General features: G+C 36.0%; 1 protein-coding gene across 1 annotated transcript in view; it reads right to left on the bottom strand.

Moving 5' to 3' along the window:
* The window catches only part of Ptpn20 (protein tyrosine phosphatase non-receptor type 20), a 60,281-nt gene extending 45,719 nt beyond the window's left edge, over nt 1-14,562 (bottom strand). Inside the window, exons 1-4 of the mRNA XM_042690167.1 lie at nt 14,529-14,562; nt 13,231-13,325; nt 11,430-11,527; nt 9,373-9,482 (exon numbers count right to left, since the gene is read on the bottom strand). Of these exons, the coding sequence (XP_042546101.1) occupies nt 9,373-9,482; nt 11,430-11,527; nt 13,231-13,325; nt 14,529-14,562 (337 nt within the window). The remainder of the gene's footprint in view (nt 1-9,372; nt 9,483-11,429; nt 11,528-13,230; nt 13,326-14,528) is intronic.
* Between the last annotated feature and the right edge of the window lie 1,304 nt (nt 14,563-15,866).

The raw sequence follows: 15,866 nt of genomic DNA, 5'->3' as shown, positions 1-15,866 counted from the left end.
CAATGCTGGAGGAATATTAATACCAAATTTCAAACTCTACTACAAAGCCATAGCAATCAAAACAGCTTGGTACTGGCACAAGAACAGACCTCAGGACCAATGGAATAGAACAGAAAACCCAGAAATGAACTCACAGACCTATAACCATCTAATATTTGATAAGGGAGCTAAAAAAATAGAATGGAAGAAAGGCAGCCTCTTCAGTAAATGCTGCTGGCAAAATTGGTTAATCACTTGAAGAAAACTAAATCTAGATCCTTATATATCACCCTGCACCAGAATCAATTCCAAATGGATCAAAGACCTGGGAGTCAAAGCAGACACTCTGAAAACATTACAGGATTGAATAGGAGAAACCCTCGGTCTCCTTGGCACAGGCCGAAATTTTCTGAATAGAGACCCAGAAACACAACAAATCAAAGAAACAAATGGGATTGCATGAAATTGCAGAGCTTCTGCATGGCCAAGGACATAGCTAGCAAGATCAATAGAAAGCCCATGGATTGGGAGAAGATCTTCACTAGCCATACAATGGATATGGGTCTCATATCTAAAATATACCTAGAACTCAAAATATTAAATCCCCCAACAACAAATCCTCAAAGAAACAACTGCCCAATAAATATGTGGGCTAAAGACTTAAAGAGAAATTTCTCTGAAGAGGAAATAAGAATGGCCAATAGACACATGAAGAAATGCTCAACTGCTCTAGCCATAAACAACATTAAGATTCTACTTCACCCCAGTTAGAATGGCTATAATCAAAAACTCTAATAACAACAGATGCTGGAGGGGATGTGTCAAGAAGAGAACCCTACTGCATTGTTGGTGGGAGTATAAATTTGTTCAACCACTTTGGAAAGTAGCATGGAGGTTCCTCAAAAGCCTCCATATAGAGCTCCCCTACGACCCAGCAATCCCACTTTTGGGCATTTACCCAAATGATCACAAACAAGACCATACTAAGGCTACCAGCACAACTATGTTTATTGCAGAATTATTTACCATAGCTAAGATATGGAACCAACCCAGCTGTCCCTCAGTAGATGAATGGATCAAATAAATGTGGTATATATACACAATGGAATTCTATACTTCCATACAAAAGAATGACATCGCCCCATTTGTTAGGAAATAGATAGACTTGGAGAAAATTGTATTAAGTGAAGTAAGCCAGGCCCAAAGAAACATAGGTCCCATGGTTTCCCTTATTTGCAATTACTTGTATGTGTCTGGGACAAGCTGAAAAGCTCAGATAAGATGATGGTTTGCGAAATGAACTCCAAGATAGGGACACAAGTGGTTTTTTTCTTCCTTGCTATTGTTTCTAATGTATTTATAATATACCATGTGATTTTTTTGTTGCTTTGTATGTCCCTCCCCCATACTATAACCCCTGTTTTTACTGTAATTGTTGTTGGTATAATTTAGGGAGGGAAAGGGAAAAAACAAAATGTTTAAATAGGGATACAGATTGACCCATTGCAACAAGATGTACAAGATGCTGTTGAAAAATGAACTTTACAATTTAGGCAGGGAGGGGTGGGGGTGATGGGGTGGGGAGATTGTACTTCAGTTGGTGGGAGTTACAGAATGGTAGGGGAAAAACAAAGGAGGAGTCAACAATGCTTGATAAGAAATGTACTCATTACCTTGTTCATGTAACTGTAACCCCTCTGTACAGTACTTTCACAATAAAAAAAACTTATTTAAAAGAAAGGAATAAGCTAAGTACTGAAAATATGAAAAACATAAAGAATCTGTGTTCTTGATTGTATCACTGAGCAGCTGATCATACTGAACTTGAAATCCTTATACCTTGATATTATGAACTTGAACTTAATTATGAGGAAAATGGTAATAAAAACCTATTCAATGAAACAGGAGCTGAAAACTTTATAAATCAAGGGAAATATATGGACAGCTAGGCCCAGGAAGCACAAAAAAATAATCTCAACAACTTTACCAAAAAATCTGGTCCTCTCCATGGAATATTATATTCAAACTGTCCAAAATCCAAGGTAAAAGGATATTTCTGAACCTATCAAGAGAAAAGTTACAAGTGATTTATAAGGGACTCTCCACTAAACTAACAGAAAATTTCCCAATAGAAACCTTATAAACCTTAATAGAATGGATGAAATATTGAAGAACTTGAAAAAAAAACTGCCAACCAAGAACATTACACCCAGTCAGTAATCTTTGGAAATGAAAAATAGACTTTCCAAGGTATGGAATTTTAGGTAAATCATTACTAGTACTCACCTATTTCATGATAAATGACTAAAGGAGTCCTACATAGCAGCAAAGAGACAATGTTAATAAAACCATCCAAAAGTCTAAAATTTATTATGTAGGACAGCTACAAATTGAAAAGAATCAAACCTTGTTAATAAAAACAACCACCAAACCAAAAAGATGAAAAACAACAAAAAAAGGTCATAAAATAAGTCTCAAAAATTCAAAATCAAATCATATATCTTCTCTAATCTGGTTAAACTTAGAAAACAACACAAATATATCAAATTGTATAAATACATGAAAATTTAATAACATGCTCTTGAACAACCAATGGGCTAAGAAATCAAATGGGTTATAAAATTTTTCTTGAAGCAAATGAAAATGGAGACAAGCCATACCAAAATCTGTAGCATGAAAAACCACAGTAAGAGGGAAGTTTATGGTAATAGGTGTCTATATTTTAAAAGAAATATTTCAAATAATACAAGAAAAAAATTCAAGTAACTAAAAAAGCATTAACAAGACATACAGAGATTAAACAAAAAACTTCCAGTCTCACAGTAGAAACATATAGAGACTAAAAATATAAAAGATCAATGGAACAAATAGGTAGGTTTTGGAAAATACAAACAAAATCAAATACTACTTCAATTAATTAAGGAAAGAGAAGATGCAAAGAAACATATTTAGAGATCAAGATTGAGACATTACAAGTAATAGCAGAGATATTCTAAGGCTCATTAGTGAATATCTACATGCCAACAAATTGAAAAACTTAGAAATGGTTACATTGCAAATGACATGATTTTATTTGTAGAGAAATCTAATGACTTCTCAAAAATACTTTATTAGAATGTATACATAGATTTATTAAAGTTGAATGGTCTAAAATCAACAGTTAAAAATCTGTAGCATTTTATACAACTACAACAATCAATAAAATAATTTCTTTCTTGGATGCTATAAAAGTATAATAAAATACCTAGGAGTAAGTTTTTACTTAGGAATAAATTAAGGAAACTGAATAAAAATTATGAAGCACAGATAAAGAAAAGTATACAAACAACAAAAATGTTAGAAAGACCTCCCATGTTCATAGATTAGAAGAACTAATACTGTTAAAATATCCATTTAAGATAAAGTAGCTTACAGATTCACTGAAATCCCCATCAAAATATCAATGGAATTCTTCATAGGCATAGAAAAATCACCCCCAAAAATTAGCCCCAAAAATCATGGCTAATACCCAAGAAATCTTGAGTAAAAACAAAGCCAGAGGCATCAAGATACCCACCTTAAGACTTACACCAGGGTGACAGTAACCAAAGCATGGGACTGATATTTTAAACACACACACACACACACACACACACACACACACACACACACACACACACACACACACAATGGAACAGAATAGATCTCCCAGAAACAACAAATCTATGTCATTGAAAGCCTCATAATTTTTACCAAAGTTGCCAAAACATTGCACTGGAGAAAGAACAGTTTCCAAAATAAATGCTGTGAAAACTGAATATGCATATATTGAAAAATAAAACTAGAGCCATATCTCTCACCATATCCAAATATCAGCTTAAAATGAATCAGACTTGAACGGCCTTGAAACTATAAAACTCCTTCAAGAAAAGCATATGTGAAATACTTCAAGACATTGGTACAGGGTATAGCTGTACCTCAAAAGAGCCTAGCAAAAGAAGCAAAATTGAGAAACAAGATTATATCAAACTAAAAGACTCCTACATGGCTTGCTTGCCAGATTTCTGGCTGATAGTACACTGCTCTGTAGAAGTAAATTTTTCCTTACTGAGACAATTCTTAATTTTTGTGTCTATCATTGTGACTTCAGTGGTCTTTGGAGAACACATTTTTAACCTTAGAAAAATATGAAATGTCTCTGGAAAATAATCTTAGAATATCTTGCTGGGCGCCAGTGGCTCACACCTATAATCCTAGCTACTTAGGAGGCTGAGATCTGAGGATCACGGTTCAAAGCCACCCCGGTCAGGAAAGTTTGTAAGACTCTTTTCTTCAATAAACCACTAAAAAACCGGAAGTGGCGCTGTGGCTCAAGCTTTAAGAGCACTAGCCTTGAGCTGAAGAGTGCAGGGACAGCGCCCAAGCCCAGAGTTTAAGCCCCACGACCAACAACAACAACAACAAAATCTTAGAATAGTTGTGTACAATTTTTATGGAAAATGTTATGAAACTTAGGTAAGTGCTATTACAGAAAACTTAAGTAATGAGAAAAGAAGAATTTACATTTGGAAGGCTTAATATTTTAAAGATGTTGATTGTTCCTAAATGAGATTATAGGTATTATGCAATATGTAATTTCAATCAAATCCTGAAAGAAGTATGTGTATGTGTGCACACACGCATGTGTGCATGTGTGTGCACTGATTTGTGTTGATATGTGGGAAAGCAAATAATACTAAATATACCCTAACAAAATAGAGACTGAGAATCTTTTCTTATAATTTTTTTATTGTGAAAATACTGTACAGAAGGGTTACAGTTACATCAGCAAGGTAATGAGTACATTTCTTATCAAGCATTGTTGCCTCCTCCTACATAGCAAAGGAATTAACATAATAAAGAGGCAACATAAAGAATGAGAAAGCCAGGCACTAGTGGCTCATGCTTGTAATCCTAGCTACTCAGGAGGCTGAGATTTGAGGATTTTGGTTGGAAGCCAGCCTGGGCAGAAAAGTCTCCACAAGACTCTCTCCAATGAACCACTCTAAAACCAGAAGTGAAGCTATGGTTCAAAGTGGTAGAGCACTAATAGCCTTGAGCAAAAGAGCTCAGGGACAGTGCCCAGGTCCTGAGTTCAAGCCCCCGGGCAAAAAAGAAAACTAAAAAGAAAGAGAAAATATTTGCAAAAACAACCAAATGCTCTAAGATCAGAAATATACTTCTTGACAATGGGGCTATGACAGGAATGACACAACTCTTCACTGGTAAAAACTCACATTCAAGGAGATGGAGGTGACCTGACCATATCACGTAGTAAATGACAGCTAATACTACCAAATCTGACCTTCACACCTAATCTTTTCTCAGTGCCACAGTTGCCAATTCCATGAATGTCAAATCATCTGTAAAGCAATATGTTTACTTTGGAGAAGAAATCAAAGACCACTCACTCCAAGGGAACTCAGTGGTAGAGCGCTTGCATTGCATGCCTGAGGCCCTGGGTTCGATTCCCCAGCACCACATAAGAAAAAAGAAAAAAGCCGGAAGTGGCGCTGTGGCTCAAGTGGTAGAGCGCTAGCCTTGAGCTGAAGAGCTGAGGGACAGCGCCCAGGCCCAGAGTTTAGGCCCCATGACCGGACCCCAAAAAAAAATACAAATACACTCATAGAAACTTCATAGAAAAACTGAAGCTATAAGTTGTGGAAGAAGAAAATAGTTACTCTTACATTCCTACAAATACATGCCCAAAAGTGATATAGCCTAAACTATGATAATTCTAATTTTAGTTTTTAAGGAAGCTCCTCTTTTATTTCCATAGTGGCAGCACTAATTTACTTCCCCCAAAGTGTATAAAGACTCCCTTTTCTCCATCTGCTTCTCAGTATTGGTTGGTTTTTGTTGCTGTTTCCTTGATTGTTTCATTATGATCTATATACCCAAGTTAGCAATATCACTCTATTCACAATAGCCCAAATATGAACTTATCCTAAGTGTCTATCAGGTTAAGAATGGATAAAGAAAAAGAAAAATATATATATATATATATATATATATCATCCTGAATGCTATAGGCTTGGAAGAAAGAGCTGCTATCACTGCAGCAAACAAACAAAAAAACATAATGCTCTACCTGTATCCTGCTCCCCTACAGAACAAGTCTTAAACTGCAGAAGGAATTAAAACAAAGCTATTATAAAGAAGTGAAGACATTGTACTCAGAAAAAGAATAGAATGAGGGAGGGGGTAACAGTATTTAAAAAGAAATGTACTCATTACCTTACTTATGTAACTGTAACCCTCTGTTCATCATCTTTAAAATAAATATATTAAAAAAGAAAAGAAATAAAAGGAAAAAAGAAAAAGAGTAGCAAACAGAATTCTGTACTTTTTTCAGGATGGGAAAGTAGACCTGAGCCTATGGTTCTATCACTATAATTATACATTTCCTACCACTAAGTGAGGGTGGGCAACCCTCTCCTATAAGTACACCTGCCAAAGACATGCCGCAGAGTGCATGTCATGAAGTGAAGGGCCAATATCACCAGCCCACCATTGAGAGCATGGGCAGAGGATGTGCTTACAACTATGACAAGGAACGGGTTGGTCCTCCCATCCAGGCTAGAAAGCCCAAGTTCACTTCTCAGTGGAAGGAAGGGAAAGGAAGAGTAGCCTTCTGCAGCAGAGGCATACAGGGAAGGCCTAAGCCTGAGAACAGTTTTAAACACACACACACACATACACACACACACACACAAAATTTGGCTGTCACCACAATCACAAGATGAGCTTGAAAATTTGTAAGCCAATGGTTTGCTGAGCGTAATGGGAGAAATACAGATTCAAAATCTAGGTCATGTCCTAACTTCTAGGCATAGTTTTTACATAATTCAATCTCTGCTTTTCTATAGCCAATATTAAAACTCAACCCCAAACTATGAGGCAGCAGAAATAACAATAAAACCCAAGTGTGGTGGCATGGATCCATAGTCTCAGATACTCAGGAGTCTAAGAAAGTATGATCATGTGAACCCAAGAAAAAGAGGGAAGAAAGGAAAGGGAACAGGAGAAGGGAAGGGAAGGAAAACGAAGAGTAGCAATGGAAGAAAAGGGAAGGCAAAGAAGAAAAAAAATCAATCGAGAAAACTAGAAATGACCTGTTAAAATTATCAGCAAGGAGCCAAGGGTTGGTGGTTCATACCTATAATCCTAGCTACTCAGAGGCTTAGATCTGAGGATTGAGATTCAAAGCCAGCTTGGGCAGGAAAGTCTGTGAGACACTTATCTCTAGTTAACTACAAAAGAAAAAAGCCAAAAGTAGAGCTGTGTCTCAAGTGGTAGAGCACTATCCTTTAACACAAAAGGTAAGGACAATGCCCAGACCCCTGAAATCAAGCCCTAGGACCAGTTGAGAGAAAAGAATTACCAGAGGAGTAATTTAAAATAATTATGATTCACACACACACACACATGCAAGGTCTCATAGGTAAGGTGAGAAAATAATATGGATGGATATTAATATGAACAAAGAGATAGAACCCACTTGTCAAATGGAAATGTTAAAAATAGAAAACACTGTAATGGGTTCATTAGTAAATTCAACACAGTCTTGAAAAGAACCACTAAATTTGAAGCTAGGTTGGCAGAAATTGTCTTTAGTGAAAAACAAAAGAGAAAGAATAGGAGCAAAAGCCAGTGAAAAGCATCCAGCAATATCGGTATAGCTTCTTTACAACACATTTGTCTTTGTATACTTATGATCAGAAATCACTAGACTGAATATTTGCATTTAAGAAATTGAAACTTAGCATGTACACTAAACTGCTATATGAATAGTTATGGTACCTTTATCCATAATTTCCAAAGTCTGGAAACAACCCAATGTCCTTCAGTTGATGAATGATAAGCTGGTTTAGCCATACAATGGAATACTAATCAACAAAAAAAAATTAAATACCAATACTGTAAATTCAGTGATACAGATGAATACTGGAAATATTATGCTAATTAAAGAAGTTTTATTCAGAAGGCTATAAATATATGATTTCATTTACCTGACACTTTCAAGACAAAAGCAAAGAGACTAAGAATGACAATGAAAACAGATTGCCAGTTGTCAGGTGCTGATGGTAAGTAAAGGGCCGACTACAAAAGAATACAAGAGAAATAAGAGGGCTACATCCTGATGGTACTGCCTTGTCCAAACTCTTCTAGAACTGGATGTTATAAGGATGAATTGTACTGTAAGTAAATTACTTCCAATGAAAGCAAGTTCTTATAAACTAATTTATGAGTTCTGCATTTTAATAATTATATAACATGGCGCTGTTTTAATTAGATGTGGTATTTAAATACAAGTAAGTCATTGCAGAAGGTGATTTGACAGGAGGCTGAAAAGATATTCTCCAACTACAAGGTTTTTGAAGTGTGCATGTGTTTCTCTAACTTCACAGACAAAAATATTATAGAATATATATGTATATTTATATAGTTAAATACATCAATCTGTACCAAAATATATATTCACAGCTATAATTACATTTATGGTATAGTCATGTGTCACAAATGACAGACTGCATAAACATAGTCTTTTTTTTGTCTGTCATTGGGCTTGAACTCTGGGTCTGGGTACTTAACCTCAGCTCTTCAGCTCAAGGCTAGTGCTCTACGCACTTGAGGCACAGTGCCCTTTCTAGTTTTCTGGTGGTTAATTGGAGGTAAGAGTCTCACAGACTTTCCAGCCCAGGCTGGCTTCACACTGCAATCCTCAGATCTCAGCTTCCTGAGTAGCTAAGATTAGTGCCCAGCTATACATAGTCTTTTAAGACCACCTGTTGATATCATAGTCTTGGTTTATGTAGGACTATTCTATGATGTGTATACAACAATGAAATAACCTAACAGCACATTTCTCAGACCATATCTACATCATTAAGCAATGTAAACACACACATAGTATGTAAACACATACACAAAAAATGGGAATTATTCTTTAGAATTATGATTCTATTGTACAGTAAATAGTTTTCCCACTATAAATGTATTGTTGATGATTCCAAAAAGTTATTCTTGTTCTTATAAGGTATAAATTGTACAACAAATTTAAATTAAGGTATAAGGAATCAGTCCATATCTTCAAGTCTATACAAACATATAATCCCTAGTTGAGCAAAATACAAATGGATCATTTAAGTTGATATGTTTATTAAAATGCTTCTTGAAAGGGCAGAAATTCATTTTATGAATGTGGAGTATAAATAATTTTTAAGTTTTAGGAGAAAATGCTATAAAACTATAATTTGCCACTTTTAGTTTTTTAATAGACCTTTCTTCATTTGCATTAGAAATATCTTTGTGTATAAATCTGAAATAGATCCCCTCCCAGAACTTACTAGTACAAATAGTATGATGTCATACCAGGAAGCACTGGAGAAGGTGTCTTTGATGGTCCTGCAGGCTCTGTGGTCTCACTACTGTCTCTTTCCATTTCGAAGAACTCATCAAGCCATGTGTTGTCATCACTGTCACTAGAAGACAAATATACATACGGTTTTGAGAATATATAATATATACATGTAGAAAATAGTCTCAAGTAATCGATTCTAAAGACATCGACCTCCATTTCCATTCAGCCACTCACCCCCACAGTCATCACCTGAGCTGACCCACTTTCCAGATAATTCCACACCCCCAAGATCTGGTCACAAACTCCACCTCCTCTCACTTTTTTCTCACGCTTTGTTGGGCACATAAATTTAGGATGCATACAACCTAGCCCCTAACCTACTCTGAATGATTATTTCTACTAATTTTCTTCAGGGACTTTAAGCTTCAACCTTTGCAAAATAAATAGCTTCTTCTTTATTTCTTTGGTGATTGTGTGTGTGTTATCTGTGTGTTTGAACTCAGGGCCTGAGCACTGTCCCTGATCAAAAAATGCTTGAGCCACTTGAGCCATATCTGGCTTTTTGTGGTAGTTAACTGGAGATAAAAATCTCACATACTTTCCTGCACAAGCTCTTTCTTTTGATTTCTTACTCTTTCTTGTCATTGTCCAGGTAATACAACAAACATTACTAATAATCTACTTTCTGCCATTCCAAGTTATCCTGCTTCTGGAAATAAGATATTTGAATAAAACAAGACTCTTCTTATGTTTAAATTCATTTCTATAGATTGCAAAAAGAGCTATCTGCTTCATATACACTGAGTTCCTTCTCACTCTGCCCACACTATATTTTTGTTTCTATCTTTCCTCTTCTACATATTCCTGGCCACCAACTCATACACACTCTTCAACTTCCAACACAATTTCTCACCATTAATATATTTTTAGAAGTCCTTACCCTTTGTGGAAATTTTCTTTCCTCCCTTTTCATCTGCTAGGTTTCACTATCTAAAATTTTAAACCCAACCAAAACATCTTGTCTTTAAAGAAGCTTGTCAGAAACTTCCTCAATAAATAGTTATGTCTTCTGTACCCACAATCTTTACATTTGGACTTCTAATATTTACTACCATTTTACTTAAATTTGACTTTAACAAATCTGTTTCTATAACTTAACTGTTATCTTAACAGTAGTAACTATGCAATGTTTTGTACTTGTATGTGATATTTTGCATATAATAGGATCTCAAAATGCCTTAAGGTCACTATTATTTGTTTGTTCAATTAATCTGTTCTGTGGGAAATTCAGATGAGAGGGTTTTATCTTCTCTAAATTAATTTTCTTTTTCAAAATCCTATTGGCATAATAAAGGAAACAAATTCTAGAGGGAAATATAGTTAACTGAAATAGGGTTTGAACTGCTTCTTAAAATGGGCAGTACTATATCTTTAATAATGGAATTAAAATCATTATTTTTCATAAGTATACAAGTTTTATAGATATACATGTATATAAATGCACAAGCATAATATAAACAACATGCATATAATTATATACTATTTCAGAGAATAAATCTCTAATAAAATATTTCTGTACTTAGAATTTTTTTAGTAGAAATGTACTGCTCTTTGCTTTTTTCATATCTAGTACCAAGAACTCATAATACTAACAGCCCTTTTTTTCTGGCACATAATTCTCTTTCTAAAAACTGATGGAACTGCTAGTAAAATGTAAAGGTGTACTAAGCTTTTTACTACCTTCAGGAGCCCAAGAGAACATATATACATACACACATACACACACACACACACACACACACACACACACACAGGCTTTGAGGCCTTACTACTGAGATAATAAGAGAAATGGAGTCCTTTGAGAATATCTTTTCTTTTGTTAATATCATATGTATGAGATCATAAATACAATGTATTTCTGAGAAAGCTAAATCAGGTTTACAAAGAACTGAATCTTGAAAATTTAATTTAACATTTAAGCACCATTATTCTTCATCTCCATTGAGGGCTAGCTATGAATATGAATAGAATAGATAGAAAACTTACTAAATAAGCATATTAGTTATACCTTCCTGGAGCTTTGTGTAAAAGATACACATAATCTTTTTGTGGAAAATTCTGCTGAGGGGGTTTTACATTCTCTGAATTAATTTTCTTTTCAAAAACCTATAGACATAAAAAAAGAAATAAATTATAGCTATGATTTTAGAAAAATGTATTGAAATATGGTTTGTACAACTTAAGAAAAACAATAAGGTCTTCAATAATGGAATTCATATATAGCGGAATTAAACCCAGAATCAAAAACAAATAAATAATAAAACCATAATCACACAGTGTTATTTATACTTCTAGGAAATCACTTGAAATGTACCTCAACATAGTAAATATTTTCTAATTCATCCAAACAGAATGTAGAGCATTATGTAAATATAAATGAGTCATACTGGACCACTCAAGTTATTTTCCTAAATAATAATAAGTTCTTAATTTACTGTGAATATAAACTTCTTAGTATTATATATTGCTTTCTACTTTGGTGTTTGTACCATCTGATACAGTAATTCTACTTATATCCTTGCTGTGAAATCATATACTACCCAGTAGGAAAATTTCAGTTCCTTTTGATACATATGTACCTGGTTCAATGGTGGGTAATGTCAAATTTTATTACACGGACTAAAAGCCACTAAAGTAAGGATGCCAGTAAGTACTGTTTTAGTTCTCAATTCTGTTTAAACTACTTAACTCTTAAGTTGGTAATTCTTTTCTGGGGATCTGGTATGTGTAGATATTGTCTTAGGTACTAGGGATAAAACAGTGAGTAAGTGAAGCACGTGTTCTTTCTTCTGGCGTGTATATATTCTCGTGAGGAAACAAATCATGAGCAAGAAAGCATAAAACTATTGCTAATAACATATGCATGTAGTCACGAAATACAGTGATGAGTAACTACAGTGCTAACTACAGTAACTACAGTACTAAATGGTGGAAAAGAACTAAGCTTGGTGATACACATCTATAATTTTGGTACTAGAGAGACTGAGGCAGGAGAGTCCAAAGTTCAAGGTTAAGAAAAGAAGGAGGAAGTAAAGATGGAAGGAGGAAAAGAAGAAAGAGTAAGATGGAAGAGAGGGGAGGAGAGGGAAGATGTGTGTGAGTGGATTATTCTGAGTCTCAAAACTTTCACTTTTGCAATAAACATAAAGACACTCGTCACAGAAATCCATGACAAGAAGTGAAAGAAGCCCTATGCACCAAAGGGCCATGGACAGGACACTGCATTCCCAGACTATGGGTACCTTTATTTCTATTCCCCCACTTCTACAAGGGCAGATAGTGCTTCATTGGCAGGGTGAAGTTTCCTAACAGAGGGATACAAGGGAGAAAGGGAGTATAGAGACAGGGAAGCATTTTTTTTTCTTTATAACAAAAAAAGCACTGTGGAAGAAGGAGGGAAGGAAAAGACTGAACAAAAAGATATAAGCACCAATTCTTTTCAGTCATCCCTGGTCTGGCCTCTGTGAAAGAGAAAAGTAGGGAGTGAGAGAGGGGGAAGGGAGGAAGAGGGAGGAAAAGAAGGAAGTCAAACCTGGAAAGGTGCTTCATGTTACATGTAAATTTAAATTCTATGTCCATTAGCAACACAAACAAAACAAATGTCAAAAGTAAAATCTCCAGAGTAATACTATCTTTTTTCTAAAATTTTTTTTAGAGTTGTAAAAAAGTTCATTTTTGACCCCTATTTGGGTCATTTTTCACATCACATGATCAACACTTGAGAGTATGGTAAGAGAAAAAATGCATAGTCCATAAAGAGCTAATCAATGATCTAAATATTGTCTGAGGAGCTCTCTTCTTGTTTTCACCTTTTTTAGAGATTCCTTTTTGTTACTTTGTGAAGGCACAGGCTTCTGGAAATTCCGGTCTTCTAAATTAGACTCATCTCTTTCACTATCTTTTCCTGAACAAAGAGAAAAAAACTGATAAATGGAAAGCACCGCACAGAAGTTGATATTTTAATGAGAAAAGTCAGGCTATGCAAAAGGCATTTTCACCTACTTTTCCTGTTGTCAAATTATCTCATTTTTAACTCCTACATTCATCTCTTTCCCCTGCATTGAAAAAAGAATAGCAAAGAGGACGCTGCTTAGGATTATTCTCAGGAGATTGATTTTTAAGTAGTTCTTTATTTCTTATCTCCAATTAATCACCAAAAAGTGGAAAGTGGAGCTGTGGTTCAAGTGATAGAGGGCTAGCCTTGAGCAAAAATAACTCAGGCACAGTGTCTAGGCCCTAAATTCAAGGCCTAGGACTGGGAAATAAAGAAGAGAGGGGGGAGGGAGGGGGAAAGGGAGAGAAAGGGAAGAAGTAAGGGAGGGGAGGGAGGGAGAAAGGAATGAAGGGAGGAAGGGAGGGAGGAAAGAAGGGGAAAGGGGGGGAAGGGAGAGGGAGGGAGGGAGGAAGAGAAAGGAGAGAGAAGGGGAGGGAAGAAGGGAGGGAGGGAGAGAAGGAGGAGAGAGGGGCAGGAGGGAGGGAAGGAAGGAGGGAAGGAGAAAGGGAGGGAGGGGGGAGGGACGCACGGAAGGTAGGAGGGAAGGATGAACGGAAAGGAGAAAAGAAAGAAAGAAAGAAAGAAAGAAAGAAAGAAAGAAAGAAAGAAAGAAAGAAAGAAAGAAAGAAAGAAAGAAAGAAAGAAAGAAAGAAAGAAAGAAAGAAGAAGGAAGGAAGGAAGGAAGGAAGGAAGGAAGGAAGGAAGGAAGGCAGGAAAGAAAGAGAGAGAGAGAAAGGAAAGGGCAAAAAAAAAACTCTTGGGCTGGGAAGGTGGCTCAGTGGTAGAGTGCTTGCCTTTCATGCTCAAGGCCCTGGGTTCGATTCCTCAGCACCACATAAGCAAAAAAGAAAAAAGCCAGAAATGGTGCTGTGGCTCAAGTGGTAGAGCACTAGCCTTGAGCTGAAGAGCTGAGGGACAGCGCCCAGGCCCAGAGTTCAGGCCCCACGACCGGACCCAAAAAAAAAGACTCTTGTGCTCCCTAGACTCAAGGGGTCAGACTCCACATGTTAACAAAGCAACAGGTGGGTCCCTATACATGACTACAGTCTTAGAGGCAACTCTAGCACCTCCTATTCCCACATCCCCCAACATGAACGATACATTAGGACCTACCAGATTTTCCTCTAACCTTCCTGGGTGAAGACATGTCCCCATAGCCCAAATAAGGTAGGTGGAAGGTTTCAGCAGATACTGAGCCTGAGAGTCCTGACAGTCAGACAGAAGGTCTAATTAGAACCCAAGAACAGCACACAATTGTTGGTCACCTGGTCAAACATGCAAAACAAAGGATTTTCTATTAGACATCTAGAACCGTCTCAGCTTTGTGACATTTCTTTAGTCAGTGTCATTTAATGAGCACTCAGTTCTTTAAATACCACATTATACTAAATTAAGTACAGGGGATTCAACACTAAATAAGCCTGTCTTCAAGGAATTCATGTTCATCAAACCTATGAGAAGTTTTTACATGAGACAAGCACTTTTTAATTTTCTAATCTTTGCCACAATTGGCCTTTGAGATCACGTTATGTTATCCTATTGGTTAAAACCTGAAGTATTTTTGTCTGGAAGTTTTTCTCCTTAGCTACCCGAAAATGAAGTGGGATTACTCTAAGCTGAATTGATTTTTATATTGTTGTTTAATTCTGAAGTTTCCTTACAGATTTAGAAATCTGAATTTAAAACCTTGAAATAGATGTTTTTAAAACTTTGAGAAAGAGGATATTAAGAAAAATTACTTTGATTGTAGAAGATAAATAGATAAGGTGACATTTCTATTTAGTGTTATGTGATGAAGACAGGGTATTCCAAAAATTATTTATGCAAGAGAACTGTAGTTTATTTAATTCATCAAAACAAGACTTAATGAAATTACATGGCAACTCATACACATTTTAGTATTAATACAAATAATGTCTATCATATAGAAAAAGACAACATCAAAAATTTTATTTATTACCTTGTCAGGCACTAATCAGGTTTTAAATCTAACCTAGAATTTTTGCTCAAATGCAATGAAAATCTAGATCTTCAAAATGTTCTCATAACTACCCTTGCCATCTTTCCTGATTCATTAATAATTGAGAAGTTCAAGCCAGGCACCAAGCTCACACCTATAATCCTACTTGGGAGGCTGAGAATGGGAAAGTCATAGCCTAGGCAGAAAAGTTGTCCAGATCCCTTCTTAACCTCTAACTGGACCACGTGGCACATGTCTACCATCTTGATCTAAATGGAAGGCTGAGACTGGAAGAATAATGGTTCAAAGTCAGCCCTAGGCAAAACTTCTACCAGAATCTGCTTCCACAGAGAGAAGCCTGGTGTCGCCTGCTTACAATTCCAGACATGATGAGAGTAGGAGGACTGCAGCTCAGGTGCAGGGTCTGGATGGGAAAGAAGACCCTGTCCTAAAACTAACCAGTGAAAAATAGAGCTGGACATCTCAGAGGT

The sequence above is a fragment of the Dipodomys spectabilis genome, unplaced genomic scaffold, assembly GCF_019054845.1.
Source record: "Dipodomys spectabilis isolate Male_0828 unplaced genomic scaffold, ASM1905484v1 ptg000136l, whole genome shotgun sequence".
Lineage (NCBI taxonomy): Eukaryota > Metazoa > Chordata > Mammalia > Rodentia > Heteromyidae > Dipodomys > Dipodomys spectabilis.
The sequence above is the reverse complement of the archived record's forward strand: the minus strand, read 5'-3'. Positions and strand labels throughout refer to the sequence as shown.